We start from the raw sequence: 15,356 nt of genomic DNA on the forward strand, positions 1-15,356 counted from the left end.
TTTAGCAAGACCTCCAACCTGATGGATCAATGTGGGTTAAAAACAATGACACCCTCCTGCTGACCTGCACTGCTCCAAAGTAATTTAAGCCATAAATCTATATCAGTTGCTTTGCAAAATGACCATCGCTGTTGGACATTTAAGGTCTTGGTCCTATATTTGATCTACACGGAAGAACCTTGTGGCATTCACAGCTCTTTTGAAATCATCAGGGATCTCTATGGATCCAAAGGTCCATCTGCATGGGAATGATTAATGCACCAGTTTTCAACCCGTGGCTGGTCCACTGACTTCTTCTAAGAGGTCTATAAAAGGTAAGAGAAGTAAAATCTGTCATCAATGGACTTGCATGCATTATACAGAAGTCCACATATCATGGAAAAAAACTGCTAGGCACCACTGTCAGAAAAGATGACAGAAAAGCTGCCTTGACATATAAAGCCAGTTGACAACTAACAACATTTAATTCCTTCACTTACCTTTAAAATCAAACTGGTAGATGTTTTTCAAAGATTCATGAAGAAAGTAAAAACTTCCTAGAGCCTGCAAAAAAACAACAATAAAATAAGAAATTATAAAAATATCTACTTTGGCTAACTATACCCAAAAAAATGTGATGCTTTCCAATTAAAAAAAAAAAACAAAACAGAAGAAATAAAATACTTATAAAAAGTTACTTTTTTTACATTTTCTAAGATCTATAAAAATATTAATTTCTTTGTTGCTTCTCTGAAGTTTCATAAGCCATTATAAAGAAGATCCTTAACAGCTGACTAAACATGGTAAGGGCACAACTACCAGGTGTACTTTTCCAAATACCAAATGGATGGATGCAATTAGTAACACAGACAAATACCTTTCTAAACACGGAACACATCCCCACAATTCTTTTATAAAAGCCTGACAATTTCTGCTTCACTTTCAGAGCAAAACAAATGCTTTTGGAGACTGCAGCACAGAAACAAGAGAAGGGTTGAGAGATTCAATAGCTTTTGAGAGCCAAGCACAGGCTTTCCATCTTCCTACTGAGTTGTGCAGAGTGAATGACTTTGCCAACTGCACAGCAGACTTAATACTTAAAATCCAACAGGAGTGTTGGGAGTATTTGTACATGCTTCTACAGCTTTCCTTGTTCATAAGTGGTTTGACAATAATTATAATGACTGAACCATCTCTGCTGGCCACACTCGGACAGCGATTGCTACTTGTAGCTTTGGTATGAAGCCTACAGGTGAGTATTTTCTCACAGTGCACGGATGTGAAGTGAAAGAATACACAAACATCTAGCAGAGGGGCTTAGATGTTTCAATACATGCTAAGTTTCTTGCCACTGGCAGAACTGATGTGTTTTTATGTATAAGCAGAAGCAGAGTTTAGCACCCATAACAATACATGAAAAATTTGAGTTACTATTGAAAATAAAGTATGTTCACAGTTCAGATTTAGATAGGACTTACAACTCCTTCTGCTGGTCTAGTCCTGAGCAACTCTTCTATTTTTTTTCAAAACAGTGACCAAATTCAACTACGTAATTCTGTTACAGTTTTAATGATTAGTCCATGATAAAGTAAAGGTTGTAAACATAGAAGTAATCTCTACTGCATTCAGGAAAGCTTATAAACTCCAATCTCAGCAAATCAATCTTAAAAGCATACCGAAGTCCACCTGTATTCAGCAAAACATTCATATCTCTTCTTAACAAATACTTGAGTACTTTCCTGGTGTCTGAAGATTTCTGAGATCTTAATCCTCAGTCCAATATTAAAGAAAGCACCTTCTGCAGAGGAGGCTTCCACACTAGTTTTTCCTATCCTGAAACTTAGAAAGTTTCCTTCACAGGGACAATCCCCTTTGCCTTCCTCTCCAGTTTCTTCTTCATACCCTCACAGCAGTGACCCTGCTCCTCTTCCAGTGAATCTCCATGGAGTGGAAGGCTGCTAACCCAGGGTGCTAGGGCCGAGACAGTCCCTTCCTGGCTCCATCTGTGTCATGGCAGCTTTGCCAAGATTTCATTCATATGTACTGTGAGCTTGCTTTTGCTTCTTCACAGTCATGTCATACACTGTTTTCATCCAGTTAATGAGAGGAAAATTACATGTTAATGTAAAGAGAGTAGAGGAAAATCAAGTGAGAAAGGAAAAAGTAGTGTAAAGAGACTATAGCGGGTTATACAAAATGTATACATTTTAAATGGGAACTTGATGAGCCTTTAAATATACCTGATGCACTAAACAGAAGCTGAGGGGGAAAAAAAAGCAGACTGCCAGTAGATAACCTCTTACTGAGAGGTATAAAAGAAGCAGCACGTTAAACAAAAAGGATGATTTAGTTTCATTTTGTCTTTCACTCCTATAATAACAGAGACCCTCCTGGCAGAGTAGTGTTTTGGTTCAGCGACTGCTGCATTATTTATGAGACACTGCACATCCAGAGATTAAACATTTGCTGATTTGTCAAAAGCACAAACATGAGGTCCTGCCCATCTCCTTGACATATTAGTCCATCCAACAGAAAACAGTCACACATTTAATTGATGAGTACGCTTCCCTGCGACCCAGTCAGCTTCCTTTAGGTCTTTCAGTTTCTTTTTTATAACATGGAAGAGGCAAGTATGAAAATTCAGGAGACACTCTTGTAGAGGACTCAAGGTTAACTACCCTGCAACAAGGACACAGTGCCAAAAAAATACCAAAACCCCCAAACCTGATACAAGATAAAAACATTGCCACCTGATACTTAATTTCAAATTGAAGAAATTGTCATGCACAATAGAAAACACTGCTCTCAATCTAAACTTTCACTATAGTCTGGCCTTTGGATTTAAAAAACAGGAGATTATTCTTAAATAGCAGTATGTTTATAGGGCGTTTTTTTGTAGAGGGAAGTATATCTTGTCTCTCGAAGAGCTAATACTAGATAAAAGTCTTAAAATCACATGCAAGCTACAGGTAAAATTCAGTTGTACTGGAAAATAACTTGCCTAAACTCACTTACAAAGCCCCCAACTAAACCAAAGAAAACCACATGCTGTCACAACTTTAAGCAAATGCCATGTTAAAAGTGCCTGCTTCTTTGAATGCACACAGGCACTGCCCAGAAGCAGCATCATAAAGAAAAAAAACAGAGGGAAGAAAGTTATTTTCAGAATTCTCCTTGATAAAACCAAGTTACAGTGAGGCTGATCAAAAACAGGGGCTTGGGATGGGGTTAGAACACTGGGCTCAGCTGTGGTACCCTTGCTTCATGTGGACTGGTGAAGGTAGTGACATTGTCTGGGTTCATATATACTGCTCAGATGAACAGGCAACTCACAAAATGGTTTTGTATCACGGAATTTGATCTTATGCATAATCGTCTTACATTCCTAACATCAACGCATTTTATAAACATGCAGTTTTATCCTACTGAAATCAGAGCAATCAGTTATGAAGCCAAGTACTTCTGAGTGGAAGGACATTGCAGCTGAGCTCTTAGCTGCTTATTTACTTAGAGAGCTGACCTTAGATAAAAGCTTACAACAAAAGTACTACATCAAATTTAAATAATTTGAATCTGAAATATATATTACAAAAAAGGGAAGTATAAACAGCTGGATGACTTCTCAGTTATAAAATCTAGGTTAATATGATTACTCTATTTTACCAGAAGCTATATTAACTTAGTAGAGTGCATTAAAGTCACGTTCTCTGGAAGAACAAGCGAGAGTCCCTCTCCCCTGTCCTGCTCTTTCTGAATTCTTCCCAGCTGGTCCACCGCTTTCTTCAATGCACAGGGAAAAATCTGACATACATGAAGATAACCCTTTGTTATATAATGTTACTCTTTGGAAATTACTCTTTGGAATCACTATTTGGAAATAGTGACCTATCCAAATGAGGCACAAATAACTTTAAAGACCAGTGAAAATTTAAACCTAGGTGACAGCATTATGAATTACAAAGCTTCTCTATATAACATATCAATAAGTAAGCAAGAAGAACCAAGACACTCTAAAACTCGTTTTATTGAGATGCTATAATTCAATTAAAAATAGTACTGCTACTTGTGCTCAAGATACAACTCTATTTCTGCACATCCTGTTTTGTTCACTGCTCAACTTCTTACTGTTTTAATCTCATTTTTAAAAACTAATTTTGATGAATTATGCAGCAAAGGTTTGGTTTGACAGTCTATGTTTGTAGCTCTGTGTCAAATTGTGCACAAAGAGCCTCTGATAGGGATTAAGTAACACTGTACAGTTTCAGGAACTGATACTACTAACATTAAGATAGGCTTTGACTGTGTAATTCTAAACACACCATTGAAAAGAAGCAAAACTAGAATGGAACGGAAATTATAGCTATCACTATCTTCCACATTGTTATAGACTTAATCAGGTTTATGTACATAAATGTTAACTTGTAAAAATGATGGAGTGCAGTTGTAATTCACTGCCACAATGAAACAAGTAAAAAGAAACTTCCTTTCAGGCCGTATTGTCTAGGCCCTTTTGTTGAGGAGATTATGTTATTCCAATTTATTTCTCATTAAATGACAGTTTAAAAATAAAATTAAATTATATTAACCAAATGTCTAGAACTTTGCTTTATTTTTTTACATACAATTTTAATATTCCTTGGAAAAAGAAGTAGTACCATAGTAGCACTAGCACATACAGTATTTAAGTAATATAATACAGAAACACATTACAAATCATAAAGCACCTCAAACAGTTAAACTTTTAAAAATTTCAAACATAAAGAAAATTATTATTTGTTCCACTTCAGGACTGTTGAAATTGATTAATTCTGCTGTTAGTACAAATTCTAAGCCACGTGTAAACTGGTGCTTTTACTAAAATGCAACCTCAGAAGTGGTGTTATGTGTCGTACCTTACTTTCCTATTTTCTGGTACCCCTACGTTAGTGACCGCAGAACAGTGTATCAGCAACTCTGCAGATATGTAAGCCCTATCTATGACAGTTCTTCTACAGTAGAAGCCTGAAAAATAATATGTACTGAGGGTCACCAAAGTTGACTTTAACATACAGTTGGGGAAGATGCATATTTGGCAGCTGCAGGCCCCCCGTGGGCAGTTAGACCCTGGACAGATGGATCTGTTGACTTTCATGTCAAGCATTCAGAGCAACCTCATTTCTGGTATTAAGGCTCAGATGCAAGCATGACAAGCTCTTGCTAGCCACTCTGAACCCGAATCGTAGTGGTACTGCACCAAGATATCAACAGAAGATGGTATTTGCTCTGCCATACAGGTAGTGTCTTACTAGAATGAAGGGAGCAGTCACAGCCTTCTCTGCTTGATTTTCAACAGTCTGCAAACACAAACTAGTCGCGGAAACTGTATTTCAGTATCCTCACTGCAGAGTGAGCAATGGATAGCTCACAGCTAGGCTCAGATCAGCAAGTTCTTACTTTCTCAGGCCAACCTGCCAACTTTTGGGTCTGTAACTGTATCAAAATCATCTTGTATTAAGTAATATCAGAAGCTTCTAAAAGTTCAAGATCAGCACAACCTGTTGACCTCAGGTGGTCACAAGGACCGCACATGTATTTCTCTGGACTGCTCAGCCAGGTGGCTTTCTACCCTACTAGTAAAGCCAGGACAAGATAGAAAGGGCTTTGTCAGTTTGAGGTGCCTACTTCTCTAAATATATACACAATTCAAAGTAATACCCGTGGCCATGAGGAAATACCACACGGTCACTGCTGGTGGCTCTTTTAAAATTTATTCACATTTTGCTTCATAGAGGAGTTTAAGCATTGTAAATAGGCACAAACATGTATGTATATATACACACCATAAATAAACCAGCAAAAAGCATCAAAGTCAAAAGTCAGATAGGACAGTCAAGAGCAACAGGTTGGCCAAGTAGCTTAGAACTTGCAATGTTAAAACTGATTGCCGGTTATTCTTCTGTCTCCCCTGTCCATTATAGCTAATCAGCTTTGCTTTAACACTCCTAAAATTAAATAGTTAGACCTGCACACAAAATCCTACAGGTAGGCTAGGGAAAATTTGTGAACTCCTAGAAACTCTTTCAGTATCACAACCACTAATTGTAGAGTACACAGTCAAACACATTCCTAGCTTTTGAAAGCTTTTGTGAGAATGGCCCTTATTGAAATGTTCAGGAACTCAGTGAAAAGGCCAGGCGATTATCTCACAGCAGTACTGCTATTAACAAAATGCTTTTTTTCAGGACTGACAGAAGTACCTGACTGTTCTTACCATGTGTGCATACAGAGGTGTACTGCCAGCTGCAAGAACAAATAGCAAAATTTAACTTACAGTTAGTGCACATTAATTTGAAGAGCTTTGCAGTGCCCCCCCTGCCCCCTCCCCCCCAATGTATTATGGAGGAAAATACAGGTGTCTTCTTCCTATTAGTAAACTCTAGTTACCCGTTCACTGCTTTTATTTAGGTTCCAGAATGATACTTGGTACAATATTAGAAATTTCTTTCATTTTTCCATGCCAAAAGACTCAAGTGGAAAAACTGTTACTGATGGTAAGATAAACAAATTGGTTCTGATGGATTACATGCCTGGTGTTATTAAAAACCCTATTCCTTTGATTATACAGAAATCTTGCCAAAAAAGACTGAAGATTTAAACAGCTATGATTTTTTTTAGCAGCTAATTGGCATAATTTCTTTTTAAAGAACGTCATTTCAACTGCGGAAATCTAATGCATAAAGGAAATACCTGAATAAAAGTTTAATTACTGTACAGAGTAAACATTTACTGCATTACCTCACTGAATGTGATAAAGTTAATATATAAAGATTGCTTTAAATAAATTTAAAATAAATTGCCAATGATGACATAGAAACTGTAATTCATGTAGTCATAAAATCCATAATTAGCTTTAATGAATATTTAAAGGCAAAGTTCAACCCAACTTTTTCAATGTTTAACCTACTATATCAATATAGTTCAAGGAATTCATTTATCATCGAACATGACAATGTCTGAATATTAATTAGCGCAGGGCACTGCTGACAGGAAGCCCTTATCTCTGACCAGTCTTTTTAGCTATGCTGCACGTCAACAGTGTGTTTGTCACGCCTGATAGTATTGATTACCTGCCTGTTTTGCTAACAACAATTAAAAACATATTTTACATATTTATAAACCTGAACATCAAGAGCACGTATTAGTTCCCCATTAGTAAAATGGAGTCTATTAGCTGCCACATTTCAGTCAGGGGAAACACGGCAAATGAGAAGTTGCAGCAATTCCACACAGGAAGACGGTAATTTTATGTAAAAACACTGTTATCGGGACTATACGGGGACACCTTATCTGGATTCAGTTATGTTGCAATGACGTTAAAGAGACTTCAAATAGAAAAACCCAAGATGGGAAATGGTGCAGGCCCCGACATCCTCACAGCCTCCCCGGGGGGCCAAGCAGGCCTCACCACTGCCCCCCAGCCAGGCCCCCACAGCTGGGCTGAGGCCCTGTGCCAGCGTCATGGGGCCACCCATGCCCAGCCGCCAGGGCCACCGAGAGGGAGGCGGTGGGTGCCTGGCCAGCCCAGCCCCTCGCACCCCCAGGCCGGCCCAGCAGCCCCTTGCCACCAGCCCAGCCCACGGGCGGCCCAGCGGCCCATGCAGGGCCCTGCCTGGGGAGCAGCCACGTGCGGCCTGTCCCCCTGGGCTGTGGCAGGCTGAGGGGCTGCTCCATACCGGTGGCCAAAGCTGGCGGAGCACCTGGCTGTCCCTCAGTCACTGGTGTGAGGGGCATGCTGCCACCAGGCCCAGTGACAGCAAAACAGCTCTAAAATTCTGCTAGGAAACAAGCCACAGGTTACCGTGGATTTCTGTGGCAGCACATAAACTTGGTGAAAACCACCTGCGCCCTAAGTTTGCCTTAGAAAAGTTACTTTTCATGCAATCGTCACTTTCCATGTAATGAAGAAAGGGCACGCTGCAAGGACAGATTGGTTCTAACACAGCTAAATAGCTACCAACAAAGCAACTACAAATAATGAGCGATGTTAAAGTGCATGCTTGTCAACTCTGTTCATAAGCTACTTGCTCCAGGATAGCTAAATTAACACTAAATGTCTATTGTTCATTCAAGGTTAACAAAACAGGCTGGGTACACAGATCAACTCATTATAAAATAGTCTATCACTTTTTATTTGCAAACAAATTAGGTGTCCAGTAATTTGTCATTTCCTGAATTAGACTTACCAGCTAAAGTACATACAATTAAACTTCTCTTGAGCTTGCCCCCAGACAGGCGTTGCGTACCCGACGTGCAGACAGCCAGAGCCTGAACCAGACCATTTCAAACAATTACACACTACTTTTGTGGCTTTGTATCTCAAGCACAGGTTATCAGCTTAATTTCAGCAGTATTTGAACAATTACACTCTTAATAAAGTGTAGAAGTGAGTGGGCTCCAAATACTCTGTGACAAACTCAGAAAACTCTCTTGGCGCACTGTAACTTTTTTTTTTTATTATTTTTAAAATTAAAACTACCTGCTTCGCTACATGTGACACTCATTACAGTAATTGGGGTTACTTGAGAAGACTAAAACCACTGACAAGATTGGTACTGAAGACTCGCTTATTCCATAAAACCTAAAATAATGTTATATATTGTAATATAAACATACCTATGTTGTAAAGAGGCAACTTGCCGTACCACAACTTGCATGCACAATCGCTAGCATCCTACCAGTTTCTCCAGTGACCACCTCCCAGTTAGTCAATGCAGCTGAAGCAGCAAAGACCACTGAGAGCAGAAGTCTGCAGGTACAGCTGGTGGGGAAAAAAAGGATATGTCTACCTAATTCATGGTCATTTATTTGCTGTAATTATATTAATTATATTAATTCCACACCCTGGTTTTGACTTAAAAAGTTCCAATGTGTTTGTAATCTATCTGTTTTATGGACCTGCCAGTTTCTCAGTCTGGCTCTTGGCTGTACTGCTGCAGCTAGGCAATGAAGTTACATTTCTGACTACTTGGCGCCAGAGGAATAACCTCACGCTTTCCATGTTGCCAGCTTCAACGAGCTGTCAGAACACACAGTGTGATTTCTAACCATCTTCAACTAAAGTTAGTGCCAGTCTTTCCTGTTAACTTGTAGTTCAGCAGCACAAGCCGTAACTTTAACATCTAGCACTGCATCCTCACTTTCTTCCTTCTTACTTCTTCAGAACCGTTTTTTTAAGAGACCAATAACAACTGAAGTATCAAAAGCAATAGTCGCTACAAATTTACGACTCAAAAAATCCAAACACAAAATAAACTCTGGGTTTTTTTGTTTGTTTTTATAATAGTTGAATTAAATTTAATTTGGGAAACAACTGATCCTTGAGTGATTATGTATACAGTCTTATAGCTTGAACTATTTATTTCTAGAGTCATTACCAAGATGATTTAGGTATCTTCAAATGGGCTTATCTGTTTAGGTTTCTAAAAAGGCTGTGTAACTGCGTTAAAAATTCCAAGATGTTTAAATCCCAAGTCATTTAGATGCTTAATCAAGAGACCATTTGCACACCTGGTCTTTACGGATACCTCAGAGAGGTTTCTCTGCTAACAGCAACCATTAATAGTACATTCTCAGGAAAAAAAACCCAAAGTCCCAGGAGTTTTCATTTTCCTGTTCTGAAGACTAGCAAAATGAGTGATCTTGAGCTAAAATGGTCCACCTCTACTATCTTGCCTTTATAATTTCTTTACTGCATCAATATAGCAAATGAAAAATCATAATCAATTTTAAAAGATGCTTTGAGACTACTTAAGAAAAGAAAAAATTAAAAATAAAAAATTTGAGTTATGTATAAGCATGTCTGGTAAGTAAATGAGTAATCCGTATGTAACCTACTACATTGACAAAGAATACTTACTATCCCTTTTGATGCTGACATATTTCACAGCAAGATTTAACATTTTAATTACAAATCAATTCAATTAAAAAAAAAATCATACAGAAGTTCTTTTTCTTAAAACCAAGATTACTGACAGACCAAGGAGCCAACATGAGTTAAGGGAAGTGTATGTACGCTGAACAGTTAAAAAAAAGGCCACTTATCATTATTCCTGAGCTCAAAGTAGAACCTTCACAAAGTCATTAATCACACTGTTATTTAATATTTCTATTACACAAGCACTCCAGAGGCCCCCAATCAGGGTAAGAGGCACACAGCTTGGCTCCACACCAATACAAAAGAAGGTTGTCTGAATACAGGATTCAGAACTATAATTCAGGGCCACACTCTTGATTCCTGCCCTAGCAACTTTTTAATGGGCCTGACTGCAAGAAGTGCACACAATCAAACAGCCAAAACCTCTGTTGAGACTCCCCCGATGGTTTAAAGCCAGAAAAAAGTATACTGCATTGCTCAGAATATTCACTGGCTCTTCAGTATGAGAGGAGATAGAAACAGAATCAGAGAATCACAGAACAGTTTGGGTTGGCAGGGACCTTAAAGACCATCTAGTTCCAAGCCCCCTGCCTTGGGCAGGGACACCTTCCACCAGACCAGGTTGCTCCAAGTCCCATCCAACATAAATAAACTAATAAATAAATGAAATCTGGTGTCTATCTGTAAGCACAGCAGACATTATAAGCATAAATGTACCTAAGAAAGAAATATGCACTTAAATACTTAACAGTTAGTTGAGCGTCGAACCTCATGGAGACTCAGACATATTCCCCAAGCAGTTCTAAGTTCTTGACAAAGAGAGCTCAAAATACTCTACTTAACAGCCAGATTTATCCAGGAGGTACTGGTAACAGTTCTCAAACTTCGAGAAAACAGAACTTGAGTCTCGCATTGCAGAAGATAATACAGAAGTGAAAAGTATTATTTTTCAGGGAGTAAGCTACATTCTACTTCACATTTATTTTTGTAATCATTTTACGAGTGTAACCAATAGCAACAGAGACCAAAGTAGCACTTCACCTCTTCCAGAAATTCATCCCTTATTCCCCCATATACTTCTATCCTCCCAGTACTGCGTGAGTGAGTGCACCACAAAAACCGTCAAAGGGATGCAGGTGTGGAAAAGGCAGAAGTGATCTGAGCGTGCAGCATGTGAGATAGAGCCACAGTTGGAGAAGCATTAGTGCAGCCGCAGAGTGCAATGATGGTGCATCATCTGGAACCACATTAGCAATTCTGTTTGCCCGCATAAAAGGCTTGACCGCACTGCAAAAAGGCCATCAGGATTAAGGAATATGATCCTGCCAAACAGCAAGTGACTAAAAGAGGCTGACTCTGTATCCCAGCAAAACAAAGGAAAGCTGCAAATGAACCACAGATGAGGAGTAACACTGGGGAATGGAAAGAACCATTTAAGCTGAAGAGTAACACTGCCACAGGACAAAGCAGATCCAGAACGAACAAAAATCAATCTAGACTAGTTACAAGTATCTGATAACCATGAAGAGACCGAGTAAATGGAACATCCTTCCAGGAATGTTCCCCTGATCTGCAAGGGGAGAAGGGAGACTGCTGTAAGGGCAAAAATCCTGACTAGTTCTGAAGCAAAACCTGACAGACATGGGTGAGCCCAGCAAGAAGCCCACGGCAATTTCTTTCAGTGTTTTTGCTCCTGCAGATCAGAGGCTTCTTCACTGCCAGCCAAATCCTGGCTCACTCCTCCGGTCAGTAAGTGAGCTGTACACAGGAGAGCTTGGCACAGCACTTGGGGCCCGCAAGCAGCAAAAGGAAAGGTCTGCATGAATCCCCTCCTGCTTATGCACCTGGTGATGTGGGTGATCTGCACCGGGCTTTCACCGACAGTGACCAGTCCCTCCCAACTGGGTTATACAAGACGTGATTTACCTTTGGCAGTGCTAGTGGAACTGGGACGCAACTTGGATGGCTTCTGATCAGATGGGCGAGACTGCTGGATGTTTAACATTTTACCATACTCTTCTTCTACTAAAAAAGTGTCGTTTTGTAGGAAACTGCTAAGCTGCATGACTCTTACTACATTTACTTGACCCTAAATAATTTTAATTTTAAAAACTTTAAATCAATTCAGTATTTTGTTGGTATATTCTTACATAAGACACTCAATATGGCAAATTCAATTTGGTGAGGAGGCATTAATGCCCATTTCATTTAGTATTACACAGGTCATCTCCAAATAGGAAAGTACCATGTGGCAAAAGGTTGTATTTAGTGTGTCACAATCACTGGCAGTTGTTTTGTATCTCAAAGAACCTTTGTAACTGCCTCAAAATACGAGATGATTGATTTACAAAGTACCAAATTTCAAATTTCATATTCTAGGACTAAACATCAAATAATTGGACAAAGCTGTCCCCCTGTCTGACCCATCACAATCAAGCCCCTTTCAAGGTTGACTGCCTGCATAAGAAATATGTGCATAATTTCATTTTGTCTCCTGTCCAACATCGAATGTTAGAAGTTAATTAAATTGCTTGTCCATTGTATTCATCCACTTACAAAGTTAATGATATTCTGTTCCTGAATTAAAGAGAATTTTATAAAGCCTGCACTATGGAACCTGGCATGCTGTACACTGAGGAGCTGAACTCTGTCATGGTTCCTGATTGCAGCTCTCCTAATTAGGAAACAAAATGAATGTTTCTGTGTCTGCCAATGCAGAGGACAAGTCATTCCAACAGCGAGGGTAAATGCTTTGTACAATAGCAACTTAATAATATCTCATGTTTGACGATAATAAATTCTGCAGGATTAATAAACCTGTTAAATTTTTAAATTACCATAACAAAGATGAACTGCAGCGTAACAAGACGGCCTTAAAAGAGGGATGAAGGTTTGAGGGAGAGAACAGCATCTTGCAAGGGCATCAACCTTGAGGACACTGAAATCATCATTCTCATTGTTGCATGAGGAAAGGAAGGAAAACATAATGATACGGCAATCTACTGGAGCCAGTGGAGATGCTAGGATTAATAATTTAAACTATACTACTCTTGTACTTTTGTCCTAGATAGAAATATCTGGTACCTGTGCAGCAGTCTTTCTAAGCAACCATACAATCAGAAGTGTAATGCAGTTGCAAATCAAGTACCTGTTGACAGCAAAGTTCTACAGTCCAGGAAAGCTGCTGCTGCCAGTGCTGAAGCCACCATAGGAGTCAAAGATAGAATTAAACACAAAGTCTACATGCCGTGTGAGAAGAAATAACTATGTGGTCGAGTAAAACCTTCAGAATACTGCCCTGCACAGAAGTGCTGCTTTAAGATAATCTTTTCCATATTTAGCAAGAGTCTGCCTTCCATGATTTACATCACTGGGGATACAGTCAATCTTACTTCAGCCTCCCTAATTACTGTTGCCCAGATTACAACCGTGCTGCAGCTGGGAGGAGGACTGCAGCACACATGGACTTGCTGAAGCCACCTCTTGCTGGTCTTGGGCCAGCGTAGCACCGGTGGCAGGAGCTTCAGCCCAGCCTGTGTGAGCAGAGCAGAGGTTGGTCATGTTCTCTGGAGATTATCCTGTATTTCGGTCTGGACTGCGTGGCTTTGTGTGAAGCAGCTTGCCACATCAACAGGTCTTACAGAACTGCTCCACCAGGGTCATGCTTCTCAGCTAGACTCCGACAGATATGTTCACTCAGCCAGTGCCTCTGCATGTCATCACTGTCAAAACCTCACCTAAGGTGCTTCCAGATTATGGCGTACGGAACCTACACTGTTGTGCCTTTTATTCAACACAATCATACCGGAAACTCAAGCACGTGGTGGCAAAATAGCAGCCATTTGATACATACAAGAGAAATCCAGTCTCTGTAAAGTAGAGCATGATAGCAATGGTATCTGGGCTGAGGGTAATGTAACCTTCTTCTTAACACCCTCCCTAAACCTATATTCTCAGGCTTCACTGTAGCATATATAAAAAGTCTGAAATCCACAAAAAAAAGCCATCAAAGAAGTAAGGTTTTCAATAACTGTTTCTATCACCATAGTTATGTATCGAACAAAAAATACAATGAGAACTGCCCACACTTGAAAAACAAATTCTCTACTGACCTTTACTGAATTAATACAACAATATTTTACATTAAAAAATGGAGAAGGTCTCTCTCCCAGATTTTCTTTGTTATCCAATATTGTTAATACAGAGAGTTGGTATTAAAAATCAGAAGTGTTACTTCACTGACACTGAAGTGTCAGTGAGCAGATGAACCTGATTTGGTGCAATGACTCTTCACTGTTGTACTGTGATACTCTGTACACTGCCAATTCAGCAAGAGACAAAGGTACATGTTACAAGTTTTTAAATTATTATTGCTAACAAGGGGCTAAACCCAGTATTTCCTAACAGGCTTCACTTCATTGAAATGAAGAGCAGTATGATTTATGTGATTAGATATTCTATGCCCTTGCCCCCTTTGCAGCAGATGGTGCACTGATTCCATAAAGGTATAATGATATACAACAAAGCAGCAATAATATAATGATTTAAGCGTATTCTGTCAGAGTTCATTGAAAATACTTAAAACTGAGTTAGGAAGAATCTTAAAAAAACTTTCAGTGTATGCCAACCAAAATAGTAGCATAAATGAAAACACGTCCAGCATATCTGGTTTAGCAAACGTAAGAAAACATCCGGATTACTGAAAAGAAAAGAATTTCCCTGGAATTATACACAATAATTACATGGAGAATAACAGAATGCCTGCTGCCATTTTTCATGTCTTTGTGTACATTTAGGAGCAATACTTTGGGATAATTCATTTTCAACTACGCTCAGCATTTTCTTCAAGCGGTCTTATTTCCAAAATAAGGCTACCTTTACATAATCCAAAAGATATATTACAACTAATGCAACTTTTGTGAATTGAAACTCGTTAAATAGCATTGGCAAATCAATAAGGACATAATGATGTAAAACTTTTCTTTATGAAATAAACCAAATTATACTCTTCTAATCTAAATACTATCAAGTAAGTTGATAATTAAATCATGTAGCAAACCTGCCTTGTTATTAAAATCTCTTCAGAATGTCCATGTAAGTTTGAGTATGCACATATATAATACATATTTTTTATATTTATACCTTTCAGAACTTTTCAATTTCAATTAAAATTCTGTAATTCTTATTGGGAATCACATTACATGCATGATAGATAAGTTAATTAAAGGACAATCAATTCTAAGAGATGGCCAACAATGAACTTAAACAGTTTACAAATTACCTACTGTCATTCAACTGGAGCATGCAATGTCTGTGGACAATTACAGAAAAGCTTTAATTGATTTTAAAAATATCAATAATGGTACAGTTTGTACATTTGTAAGTACCCTGCTCACACAGATCTTTAGAATTAAAGTAACTTAGGACCATCAATGCAAACTCCTGGCACAGTGTAGAGATTAGC

At 38.8% G+C, this 15,356-nt stretch overlaps 1 protein-coding gene across 3 annotated transcripts in view; it reads right to left on the reverse strand.

Annotated features, from left to right (window-relative positions):
- INPP5A (inositol polyphosphate-5-phosphatase A) overlaps positions 1 to 15,356 on the reverse strand; it is a 257,116-nt gene that overhangs the window by 116,782 nt on the left and 124,978 nt on the right. For all 3 annotated transcript variants that reach the window (XM_080401933.1, XM_080401934.1, XM_080401932.1), the window contains exon 5: positions 480 to 543. In XM_080401933.1, coding sequence (XP_080258059.1) covers positions 480 to 543 — 64 coding nt within the window. The remainder of the gene's footprint in view (positions 1 to 479; positions 544 to 15,356) is intronic.

Source organism: Falco punctatus, assembly GCF_963210335.1.
Source record: "Falco punctatus genome assembly, chromosome: 9".
Lineage (NCBI taxonomy): Eukaryota > Metazoa > Chordata > Aves > Falconiformes > Falconidae > Falco > Falco punctatus.